Source organism: Lytechinus variegatus, chromosome 10 (genome assembly GCF_018143015.1).
Source record: "Lytechinus variegatus isolate NC3 chromosome 10, Lvar_3.0, whole genome shotgun sequence".
In the NCBI taxonomy this organism is placed as follows: Eukaryota; Metazoa; Echinodermata; class Echinoidea; order Temnopleuroida; family Toxopneustidae; genus Lytechinus; species Lytechinus variegatus.
Genome location: NC_054749.1, coordinates 34,898,489 through 34,911,446, shown reverse-complemented (window position 1 = coordinate 34,911,446; position 12,958 = coordinate 34,898,489). Strand labels below are relative to the sequence as shown.

The 12,958-nt window shown below is 37.4% G+C and overlaps 1 protein-coding gene across 1 annotated transcript; it reads right to left on the bottom strand.

Annotated features, from left to right (window-relative positions):
* Nucleotides 1-336: 336 nt before the first annotated feature.
* Nucleotides 337-3,565, bottom strand: LOC121423061 (elongation of very long chain fatty acids protein 6-like). The gene has a single exon (XM_041618337.1). The coding sequence runs from the start codon at nucleotides 2,787-2,789 to the stop codon at nucleotides 1,953-1,955; it is 837 nt and encodes a 278-aa protein (XP_041474271.1). The 5' UTR covers nucleotides 2,790-3,565; the 3' UTR covers nucleotides 337-1,952.
* Between the last annotated feature and the right edge of the window lie 9,393 nt (nucleotides 3,566-12,958).

The window sequence follows — 12,958 nt, the reverse complement described above, 5'->3', positions numbered from 1 at the left end:
CGCTAAAGCATTCAAGGAATAAATCCTACCGGGTACCCATTCACATCACCTGGGTCGAGTGCAGCACAATGTGGATAAATTTCTTGCCGAAGGAAATTACGCCATGGCTGGGATTCGAACCCACGACCCTCTGTTACAAAGTCCGAAGACTTATCCACTGGGCCACAACGCTCCACAGACATTCATAACTATCGTATTGCTTGTCCGATTAAGTGCAAACGTTCACCATTCTGTATTATTTTTTCTCCTCTCTCACACATTCCTCGTTAAAACATCGAGCAAATACTCTTCCAAAGTCTTGTTAATCTTAAAAGAACGTTGAACTATTGAACGTAATAAAGAGATTGTAATTTATTTAGATACAGCAAGATCGTGACTACATATTCCTTCATTATAGAAAAAGTGTCTTATTTCTATTGTGAGTTCATTTTAATGTTAAAAATAATAAATCTTAAGAACATGAGTAATGATTATGGGTAAAATAAACAATACAATAAGCTGGAAAATAAGGTATAAACATCAGTGGCTCAAATTATATTCCTTGACTAAAGACTATGTTGTCTTTAGGTACACCCACTCCCTTCTCCGTAAAGGGATTTTCTTATTTATATTTATAGTAAAAACTGATAAAATTATGAGAATACCCCGTTTCTGGGTGGCACTGAGTGGACAGTAGTAATGTGCTGATTGATGCTTTGCCCAAAAAACATTAATGTCGTGCTTGGATTAATCTACGACCCACTTATTAAAAATTATATGTATATAGAGTCGGAACCAACACCACACCATGTGCAAGGTCCCATGTATACATTTTTTTTTCATGCTTGGTTATACGTAAAAATAATATTGCCTTCATTTTCCTAATCCCCATTTACTTATTTTAAGACACAAATTTAACTATTTGACTTTGTATTATCAGAAGTTCCGTAGATTGCACGACGTTCTTGAAAGTTAATCATTAACACCTTGAATATCTCTAAACATTTGACTTGAACGTACTTTAAGCAGAGTGATGTACAAACAAATACTAGTCATTCGTGACATGTATTCTATGAAATATCAAAAGGTCACCTTCAAAGGGACCTTATGGCAAATGTGAAAGAATTTTTTGAACGAAGCCTACGTATACTGACATTTATTGTGGCATTTTGTCATCTGTCAATTGTTATATAGGCTCCCAACAGCTCAAAGTTCGTATCTATCAAATATTTTTAAAAACATTTCAATAGAGTTCCTTACAATAACAGAGGCGAAGTGAATACAAATCATTTCTTTGACTATTCGATATCAGGGGATCGTATATTGCGTAAGGTATTTTTATATAGTTTGAAAGCAGGAACGTAAAGCCAAAAAAAGTCCATTCTGTTTCATGTTAAAAGAAATGTCATTTCTGAGATTCCAGGAAGTCAGAAGAAAAAGCTATGATGTTGAAACGGTGTTAAAGTGATGTTAACTTAATAAAATCTAATACCCCCTGTTACCCACTAGTATCCACTAATTCTACAGAATAAAAATACCAATATCACCAATGGGCTCTATCTGCATTATGTTTTATGACTCGGGTGGTATCGTTGGGCACTTGCGACTACCAGACCTCGTCGACAACAGCATTCTGTATCGAGCGCAATGTTGTCCAAACTCATCGTGTTCACCTGCATCAAGGGAATGCTATCAAGAATATACCCAGATATACATGTAAATAATATTATGCCATCCCTCAGACCTGTCCTGTGTTGAGATCCTTCGCTTTCGGCGTCCAAGGGCAGTCACAGTACTCTAAACTCGTCGTACTTGGAGAGTTCTGGAAGCTTAACCTTGTTCTCCATCCACAATATCATGACGGTCATCATACTAGGCCTATCAAACGACCTCTGAATGCAGTTCATTGAGGTAAGATGAAGATTATATGGTTGAAATAGGTCCTCCTCCTCCACCATTCATTAGACATTCATTTAATCCATCTTGACTTGATGATTGCCGTTCATTTCGTTCGAATACCGATATTTCGAGGTATCTTTCTTCGGAGAAGGCGTCAGATAGGTTTTATAAAAGAATTGTGCAAAGAGCACGAAATAGCTGAAGTACATGGCAAGCGACCAGGCGACATTTTGGTACGTCGTATCGCAACGCGTTCCCGAGTTCAGTTGTAAAAGGGCGTAGATGTTGACGACGCACCCAATCACCATTTGAATAAGCTGCATAAGAGTGATAGAAATATTGACTTGGCGCGGGATTTTGACGACGCCGGATGCTCGTAGCGCGTAGTAACTGTACATGACTGCGTGCACTGTAAAGTTGGCCACGATGAAATAACGAGCAGGAGCGATTTGATCACGATACGAGTACCACGAATAGATGAGAACCGTGATGTGATGATACCAATGAAGGAAAATCAACTTTTGTTTCCTAAGTACGATGAAAAGAGTATCACCAAGTTCTGGGGCTTTGCTCATTATGAAGAGCCATGTCCAGAGTCCGATACGGCCGTCGAAGATGGTTGCATCGCATATCGAGCCGTGCCATCCGGTTCGGGTTACGTAATCCACGAGGTCGCCAATGGTGATCACTGCACCGATGATGCTGAAGATGGCCAAGCAGCCGGACCAAATAGTGAGGGCCCCGCGGAGGTCAAACTTTGGCCGATTCTCCATCCATGCCCGACCGGCGAAGACACCGACGAAGTAGATGGCGGAGAAGGCACAGGAAAGCCACCAGTTATGAGCGAACCATACATGTTGCTTCTCAGCATCGAAATTTTCCTCTAAATGTTTCATAAAAGGCAGAGACATGTTGGCAAAACGATGTAATAGTGTTTGAATTTCCTCAACTGACAAAGTATCCCAAAATGTTTTTGATTCGATAGATTAATCAATTTTTGCGCACAAATATGGGAGAACCACCCGCGAGGATAGCGTCGTTGCTAGTGTTTCACTAGTATTAAAGTTTTCCTATTTTCTAAACCTTCGACGAACACGATACCGGGCCGATAAGCAAATTCTCACAATCATTGGATATATCTGTTTGTCAGATTTCTTTCATGCTCCATATTATGTAATCGTGTTTGTCGTCTGCTTGGAATTTTGCCGTAGTATTTGCATAGCGATCAGGACTATGCGTTCATCGCCTAGTATACCCCACAAAAAACTGGCTCCGTGATCTATAGTTCATGAAATGGGTGGTGCTTGATGCTGTAGATCAAACCAAGTACAAAATACACACCTTCAATGATACATAAAACTCCAGTGATTATAAAAATGATCTCTATGACCAGCTATACGATTGGCTTCAAGTATCATAACAAATTAAGTTGATTCATCTACATAAACGTTCACGAATACGCCGTCTCACGCATACACCCCTGTAATGATGGACTTGTCCGAAGTTTGTTGACCTCGTGTCGACTTTCCTGCGTTCATTCAAACGGTGGTCGCCGTGGTCGAACAAAGGGCTTATGCTCCATCGGTCAAGCTCGACCTTTATGAATATACAACAAACTTTATCGTACGATTTGCTTATCATGCCTACTGGCTCCTGCTCATGCAGCTGCCTACTAACCATAGAAGAGAAAGAAAGAGAGGTCCCGGCCGTCTTTGTAGTGCGCAAGAGAAATTGTTAGTCTTTTGAAATGAATTAAATAACAGTTGAAGGTACTACTTCGAAAGAATAAAACGAAATATGTGTTTTTATTTCCGCGTGGTTTTCAAGGTCGGCCTAATCCAATCACATACTGATCAAAATAATGATAACTTCGTGTCAAAGCTTAATTGGTTCGGATAAAAGGGGCCTGGTTGTCGAAGGTGTGACTACAATGGCCATTGGCTGCGGAAGCCAACAAATTTAGGGGGCCCACCTGAAATTTTTGTATGGACACAGGAAAGAAATTTGGCAAGCCCCCCCCCAAAAAAAAAAGGTTATCAACCAAATTTTAGGAGGGGACCACAAACATTTCAGGGGGGCACGTGAATGTGGGGGACGCAGGAAACAAAACTGACAAGCAAAAAAAAAGGTTGTCAAAATTTTTTTTGGGGTGGACAGGTCCCCCACCTCCAATTTAGGAGGGGACAGTTCACCCCGCCCCCCCCCCCCCTTTGCTTTCACCGCCTATGCTAAAGCCGGGTATTGATCACACTAGGAAGAGATTTTCGATCATTCTATTTTTAATACTTTGAATATTTTGAAATACTTGTATTATATTGAAGAAGCTAAAAGGTCTGGTTGCAGTTTCCACTTCACAATGTACTAAAAAAACAATAACATAGGCTAAGTAAGAATTACGCTTTTGGTAACTCTATTTAAGCATGGGAACTGACGGTGACATGTATGCAAAACCATTGATTTATCTATTACCAAACAAAAGTACTTAACACGAAATACCATGGCAAAAAATATCATAAGCACAAGCTCTTCATTAAACGAGCACGTATGCAAAAGAATGAATCAATCTAATATCAATGCCAAGTACTTTATAGAAAGGGTCGAGGTCAGTGTCATATGATATGTTGTGCACGGTTCCTATTTCCAATCCCACTGCATGATTGATAATTATTATTCTTGAACATGGTTCTTGCTTTATGCAAAATTATTTCTAAAAAGGCCCACATCATGTACCGTTAAGGAGTTAGGTCTGAATGGACCGCCGAATTGGAATTAAGAAAGCTTTGATACCAGTCTACGGAGGAATGTTAACAGGTTAATACATATACTGTTTAAACTTGGTTAACTAACACGAGGCGATTAATTGTACTAATCTATCAAATCGGATTGAGGGTGTAAAAAATAATGCTATAACGGACTAAAAGAAGTCCGAACCGAGATATATCGAAGGAAATTTAAACTTAACACAATGATCATAGCCCCCCCCCAAAAAAAAAAAAATATATATATAAATGAAATGAAGTATTGGAGAGTGAATCCCCCTTGCCCTCACTGACGATGCACAAGCGTGAAAGCTGAGCGTTGTGACATGCGCCTGTAAACCAAGCTACATGGGGAAGTTACCAAATGATGCCGAGGTTCGAGCCCAGGGGAGCGTTTCATGAAAGGACTTGTCAGACGTTTTGTCCGACAAGTCCCATTTTATCCGACAGTTACCATAGTAACAGTACCTCTCAGCCAATCAACATCAGAGAAAGATTTTAGATCTGACAACTTGTCGGATGAAAATGTTGATGAAACACTCCCCTGGTCACGTCTCTCGGATGGTGGCGCGCCGGTCGGTCCAGATGTAAATAATCATATCTGATACACGTCTGACAAAATTCAAATACACACACACTGAGCTTTCATCTCAGATAATCACATGACCTCCAACCCATTCCATATTGGACTATTACTTCTAGAGTTTGAACAAGTCTTAAAATCAAAATCAATTACCATATTCTAACTCTGCCCCTCCTCTGGATATAAATATTGGCAATTCAGATCACAAATAGCGGTTATGTTTATCTGTACAAGTCCTGGAAGTTGCATCAAATTTTATGGTGTAAACAAGTGGAATGCCTCTAGCCGTCTCACCTGCATCACGCGGTTCAATATAGCAGCAGTGCTGACTTTGAATACTACTCTAACTCGCATTCAGTGATACATGGTTACTCTTATGTCCACTTTTTTATGAACTAGACCAATAAACTTACAGAGATATGATGGTTATTCAACAAAAAACCCCAACATGGCCAAAGTTCATTGACCTTACATGACCTTTGACCTTGATCATGTGACCTGAAACTCGAACAGGATGTTCAGTGATACTTGATTACTCTTATGTACAAGTTTCATGAATCAGATCCATAAACTTTCAAAGTTATGATGGTAATTCAACAGATACACCCAATTCGGCCAAAGTTCATTGACCTTTGACCTTGGTCATGTGACCTGAAACGCGCACAGGATGTTCAGTGATACTTGATTACTCTAATGTCCAAGTTTAATGAACTAGACCAATAAAATTTCAAAGTTATGATGGTAATTCAACAGATACCCCCGATTCGGCCAAAGTTCATTGACCCTAAATGACCTTTGACCTTAATCATGAGACCTGAAACTTGCACAAAATGTTCAGTGATGCTTGATTACTATTATGTCCAAGTTTCATGAATCAGATCCATAAACTTTCAAAGTTATGATGGGAATTCAACAGATATCCCCAATTCGGCCAAAGTTCATTGACCCTAAATGACCTTTGACCTTGGTCATGTGACGTGAAACTCATGCAGGATGTTCAGTGATACTTGATTAACCTAATGTCCAAGTTTCATGAACTAGGTCCATATATTTTCTAAGTTATGATGACATTTCAAAAACTTAACCTCAGGTTAAGATTTCGATGTTGATTCCTCCAACATGGTCTAAGTTCATTGACCCTAAATGACCTTTGACCTTGGTCATGTGACATGAAACTCTTATAGGATGTTCAGTAATACTTGATTAACCTTATGGCCAAGTTTTACTAACTAGGTCCATATACTTTCTAAGTTATGACGTCATTTCAAAAACTTAACCTCAGGTTAAGATTTGATGTTGACGCCGCCGCCGTCGGAAAAGCGGCGCCTAAAGTCTCACTTTGCTTCGCAGGTGAGACAAAAACGGGATATTTCTGCCTTCGGGGTTGACATGAAAATACTTAAACCCTCTACGAAACTCACTCTGTCTTCCGTTGGTTCCGTTTTTCAAATAAATATCATAACTTTGTCGAATTTGCAAGTCAAAGGAGCACCACATAGTTCACTGCGGTACGTTAACGATCGTCCTATAATTAATTCCCTTTATCATTTTACGTCAATAACGAATAAAAGAAGTTGAATTACGATAACCGAGGATTGTAATCGCATAAGTAATATTTAAATTCTTTGTATAAACCACTCAGCCGGGAACCAAATATGTGTATCTTATTTGCAGGTAGATTTGTGTGAAAAAATAATCACTTATCTACACCTCACAAACAGTGTAGATGAATATCAAGGGCAGATCATGATATCAAGGGTAAATTCAACTTAAGAACAGCCATTTTTAATACACTTTTAACCAAACGCATTCTTAACATTTTTGTCCATAGGCGGATCCAGGGGCGAGGGGCCCGGCGGCCGCCTCTCCCCCCCCCCCCCCCATTAGCTGAGCAAAGGAAAAAGGGGGAAGGAAAGACGAAAAATGGAAAATAGAAGAGAAAAGAAAAGGCAAAATAGGAGAAAGACGAGTGAAAAGACGAGGTTTGGTGAAAACTTTGAAAATATAAAAAAAAAATTCTTGATTATTATACTGTTCTTTTTTTAAAATATTTATGCAAAATTATACTCAAATTGTCAGTGAAAATCCCTTCATCATGCACCACTTGGGGGTAAGTTCTGAATGGACCGCCAGATTGGAAGCCTTGCTGCCAGTCTCCACAGGAATGTTAATATATTGCTTATAATTAATTTACTATAGCAAGAGGGGATTGATTCTAAATTCTGAAAAAAGGGCCAATCGAATGAGCACCCGCTTCCATTTCCGGATATTTCTTTCATAGTTCTGTCCTAGATTCTTCTCAACAGGGTAACAAAATATTTGTATGACATTTAGATTCCAAACAATTCTTATTGGAATTGGGCAACAACGGACTAAAATAAGGACTGATCCGAGACCGAGAGGTATCAAAGGAAATTTAATGAAATGAAGTTGTAAAAATCAATAAAATTATCATGCCCCTCTCCCCCCCCCCAAAAAAAAAAATGGAGAATTGGAGAGTGCATTCCCCTCATCCCTCTCCGACAATACGCCAGCGCTATATAGCTAAGCTTCACCTCAGGTAATCACATGACTCCCAACTCATTCCTTGATGGACTAATACTTTTGAAGTTTGAACTAGTCATTTAAGGGGAATGAAACCTTTGGAATAAGTAGGTTTGTGTCGAAACAAAAAAAAATCAAAGAATGAGAACAAAGAAAGTATGAGAAATATCGGACAAATAATGAGAAAGTTATGAGCATTGAGATTTTCCTATTGGCAATGCGACAAGGATGTGTGATGTCACATGTGAACTTTCCCTTTGATGGACTATAAAATACCCTCAAAATGTCTCTTTTGCCTTTTCTTATGGTGATACAAACTCTTTATCCATGATGTATTCTTTAAAAATCTGTATTACATGCCCTCCTACAGAAAGAACATGATCTACTGACAGATGTGATAAAAGAGGCAATTTAAGAGAAATATATACTAACTTCATGAGGAGAGTTGTTCAAAAGTGACATCACACATCTTTGTCGCATTGCCAATTTGAGGATCTCCATAGCATTAGTGATCGCAATATTTAAATGCTCATAACTTTCTCATTATTTGATTTTTCTCAAACTTTCGATGATCTGTTTCTTTTATTTTTCTGTTTTCATACAAGCTATCTTGTTCCAAAACTTTCATTCTCCTTTAAAAACAATATCAATTAGCATATATTCTAATTCCGCTCCTCCTCTGAATATAAAGATTGAGAATTTAGATATCATAGCCGTCATGGTTATGACACGAATCACTGAAAACATTCTAAAAACAAGGCCTGAACGTTACATTAAATTGGAAGATGTAAAAAGTGAGATATTACTGCTTTCGAAGTTGACATGATAATACTTAAACCTACGAAACTCATCATCCTGTATTCTGTTTGTTACAATAGAATCAATAGAAGAAATCTATCAAATAAATATTATAAGTTTGTCGAATTTGCAAGCCAAAGGAGCACCATATAGTTCACTGCAGGACGTTAACGATCGTCCTATAATTAATTCCTTTTATCATTTTCCGTCAATAACGAAGAAAAGAAGTTGAAATACGATAACCGAGGATTGTAATCGCATAAGTACTATTTAAATTCTTTGTATCAACCACTCAGCCGGGAACCAAATATGTGTATCTTATTTGCAGGTAGATTTGTGTAAAAAAAATAGTCACTTATCTGTACCTCACAAACAGTGTAGATGAATATCAAGGGCAGATCTGGCGGGTGTTACATAAAGATGTTCGTAAGATACGAATGATTTTAAGCACGACTGGTGATCATTTCTTGTGCTATGTGATATCCCTATGTAATTGAGTTATGACCCAAGAACAGGTTCCAGTCGTGCGTAAAGTCGTTCATAACTTTACGAACAGCTTTATGAAACACCTACCTGGATATCAAGGGTAAATTCAACTGAAGAACAGCCATTTTAGTACTCTTCTATAATCAAACGCATTCTTGTCATCTACCCTCTGTGTTTCTATCTCCCCTTCTGTCTCACTCTCACCCCCCCCCCGGCCCTCTGTCATCTCTCCCTCTCTCTCAAAATCTATTTACCCCCCCCCCCCCTCACTCTATCTCCCTCTCTCTCTCTCCTTCCTTCTCTCTTACCCTCTATAACATTCTTAACTTTTCGTTGCAGACTGTCAGTGATCTGCATTTTTCAATTTGCCTTTTTCATATTAACCATGTATAAAATAAATCCCCTCTGTGTATCTAGTCACGGTCACACTCCCAAAGCAAATAAAAAATACAAGATCGTGTTCTACATGGCTGCTTGTCATTCACTAAAATCGGTATTCATTTTTCTTTTTCGAATTCTATAGTTCCTCCAAAGGTTTGTGCCCCGGGTTTGTGCACAAAAAAAATGTATGTACATTTTGAATTTCACAGACCCGATTATTCTTGTCAATCTGTATAATACGCTTCTATCCACCACCAATCTTCAAATAAACATTAATGCATGTTTCTATTAAATGCAGAGTAAAAATTAAACAATGACTATACTGTAGCAAGACATAAGAATATTAAAAGTTTGTCTTTTGATAGTTTTTATTTATTTCATTTTTTATTATGAAAATAACATTTGTAGAATAACATCACTGAGAGACATACATATGTCTGTCTTAAACAAAATGTTCATGCTTTCTTTAATGCAAGTAGCCCGCGGGATTAGCCCCCTCCCCAGTCACATAAGAAAAAATGTCACAATTACTGACCTTATTTCAATCTTTTGATTTCTTTGATTTTCTGATATTCCAGACAGAAACCAAAAGTTGTTATTAGTTTTACGTAACTACATCCTTCAAATATCTGAATTCTTGACATTATCTCTCTGATACTGCACGAGAAAAAAAATTAGGTAGGAAAGAAAATTGGTTTGGTTTAGTATGGTTCAATTTTTTTTCGGGGGGGGGGTGTACTGTACAAACACAAAACCAAGGGTGTCAATAAGTTGAGAATCAAAAATGCAAATATTAACATACAGCAATATCAATATTAAAAGATGGGTGGATCTTCTATTCAGAGCTACCAGTATTCTGCCCAACTTTGACAAAAGGGAGCAAGTGACACATCAGTCAAATGTGAGTATTGTTGTTTCTGAAACACCCTTTGTATGTTGCACGTTCAGGCAAAATTTGGAGAACAAATTATCGCTCTATGGAAAGATATTGAAGAAAATATGCTCTTAAATTGCATTGACACCTATGACGAACACACATTGCTCGTTTACATCAAATGATACTTTTGTAACTTGCTTCCTTTTGCCAAAGTATGGCAGTATTTATATACCTGGGGGCCATTTCATTAAAACTGTTCGTAAGTTAAGAGTGACTTTAAGAACGACGGGTGAACCTTTCTTATGTGCTATAACCATCGCCAATGAATATACCATTTACCACAAGAAAGGATCACCTTCTTAAAGTCACTCTTAACTTAACATCTTTATGAAACACCCACCTGCTCTATTTTTCCAACCACAAGTTCAAAATTGCCAGGGTTAGGTCTACAGGTGTAAAACACACTAACATTACACATAGCAAGACTGAAACACTATGCAATTTATAAATATTCTTCATGAATGTTGGAAATCACAAATATGCATGTTTTACATGATAACACTGAGGAAGTGTAAAAATCACAGAAAATCAAACATGATTCATGTTTCACATGAAATTTAAACAGTATATTATAAAAAAAAAGGCAAAACCAAATACATGCATTTTTTTTCAATGGCAAGCAGATCAATTTGTATTGATATAAATAAAATAGCTCATGGTCAGTGATAGTCATATACTAAGAAACCACTAATCTGCAAATACACACCCTGTCAATTTTGATATTCATTTTGAAGTTGAAAAATATAAATAATAATTAATATGACAAACAGGCCAATAACTATTTTTTTAAGTAATTCGCTAATGTGAAACTTAATTTCGATTCTATGATAAATTTGTGTTAAGTGGTCATAAGGGAAAGTTTTCTTTCAAGGCATAGGATTAAGTAATTTGTAGAGCTTAAATATGAAAAAGATCTATTTCATTAATTTTCATGGGTAATTTGTACTGAAGACAGGTTTTAGGAATGTAATGAAACAGAGTAAATCGATGAAATAATCTAGCCCCTTCCCCCCCCCTCATTAATATATAGCACTTAGAATGCGCCTATACTATCTAGTTTCCTATTCAGAGGCGCAGAGGGAATTATTACATTCCCTGTCCCGTATTCTGAACTCGGGTTTAACTTAAACTTAGGTTTAAACTTGTGGTTTAAGTATGGGCAGCCAATTGTTACATAAATCACGACCGGTAGATATATCATATTCAACTCATTTGGCTCTCAAATCATTCATAATTGTCTAGGTAGTATAAATAGATGATTGTCTTCACCATTGATGAATCCGGAAAGAGCACAGAAAACATAAGAAACATACAACTCGATAAGAATTTTGACACTTTTGGCTTCCCATATTTTTAGCACTGAGTTAGACAATGGTCTAAGTTAAACCTGACTTCAGAATACGGGTCCCTGTATTTCATTTTGTAAGAATATCTAAATTAAAATCTATCACTCACGATCGATCAATCAGCTGACTGTGGGTGATAATATCGTGAAACCTGGGGGCCGTTTCATAAAGCTGTCCCAAGTTAAGAGTGACTTTAAGAACGACTGGTGAACCTTTCTTACATGCTTAACCATCGCCAATGAACATTTTGGTGTACAGTATACCATTTACAAAAAAGGATCACCAGTCGTTCTTAAAGTAGCTCTTAATGTACGAAAAGCTCTATGAAACTGTGCATTAAGACTGCTAGAATCTAACACTGGTCTTTACAGGAAACTTAATCTTATGAACATGATCCTCTTTAAATAGTTCACGTTCAAGTATCTTTACTTGAGGAAAACAGAAAATCTGATTTTAACAGTGAGAGATGGTCACATTGCAAGTATGATTTTAATATGACTAAATACTTTATCTGTTAAAGGTATTGTTTAACTTTGTGAGCAGCCGATTTAAAAAATTCTCAAACCAAGATGAAACATGTCTACAAGTGCATGTATTAGAACTAATAAACCCTGAAAACAACCATTATTGAGAATGAAAAGCTTAAACTACAAGGCATACCCCGATTTTGTAAACAGGCGTCTTATAGACACCTAAATAGTACACATAAGTGTATGGGATGAAATTAAGATGGTGTTTCCGGTCACTTTATATTTCAATTTTTGAAGCACTAAATAATGATTTTCGAATGCAATTTTTTCTGGGCTTCATTTTTGTAACATATCAGAGACACAGGTGACAAGTGTGACCTTCTAGCTCAGATTTTTTAAAAGTCAAACCAATGATAACCAATCACTTTAACGAAGCCTATATGGTGGCAGGTTAATCTGATGTCAGACACTCATAACATTCTTCCTAAATCGGTCAGCTACACCCTCACGTAATACAATATCAATATGGTAGCTCAAGAAAATCATGAGTCCTCACAAATATTGTACATGTACACCACAGCTTCTAAAGAGGGCGCTATTTCACTCCATGAAGAAAAACATCAAGGGAGTAGTTCTGACATATTGTGTCTTTTGTAACAGTAGATTTTGGTCACAGATTTTATTTTAATAACACCCATTTTGTATCCCTACATAATCAACAAAATTTAAAGGCCTCCGTCCTCTCATTTTATAAAGTGGGCGTGACAAATGTACAT

Excerpts from the sequence above, each read along its gene's own strand:
- LOC121423061 (XM_041618337.1), bottom strand. The coding sequence starts at position 2,789 with ATGTCTCTGCCTTTTATGAAACATTTAGAGGAAAATTTCGATGCTGAG.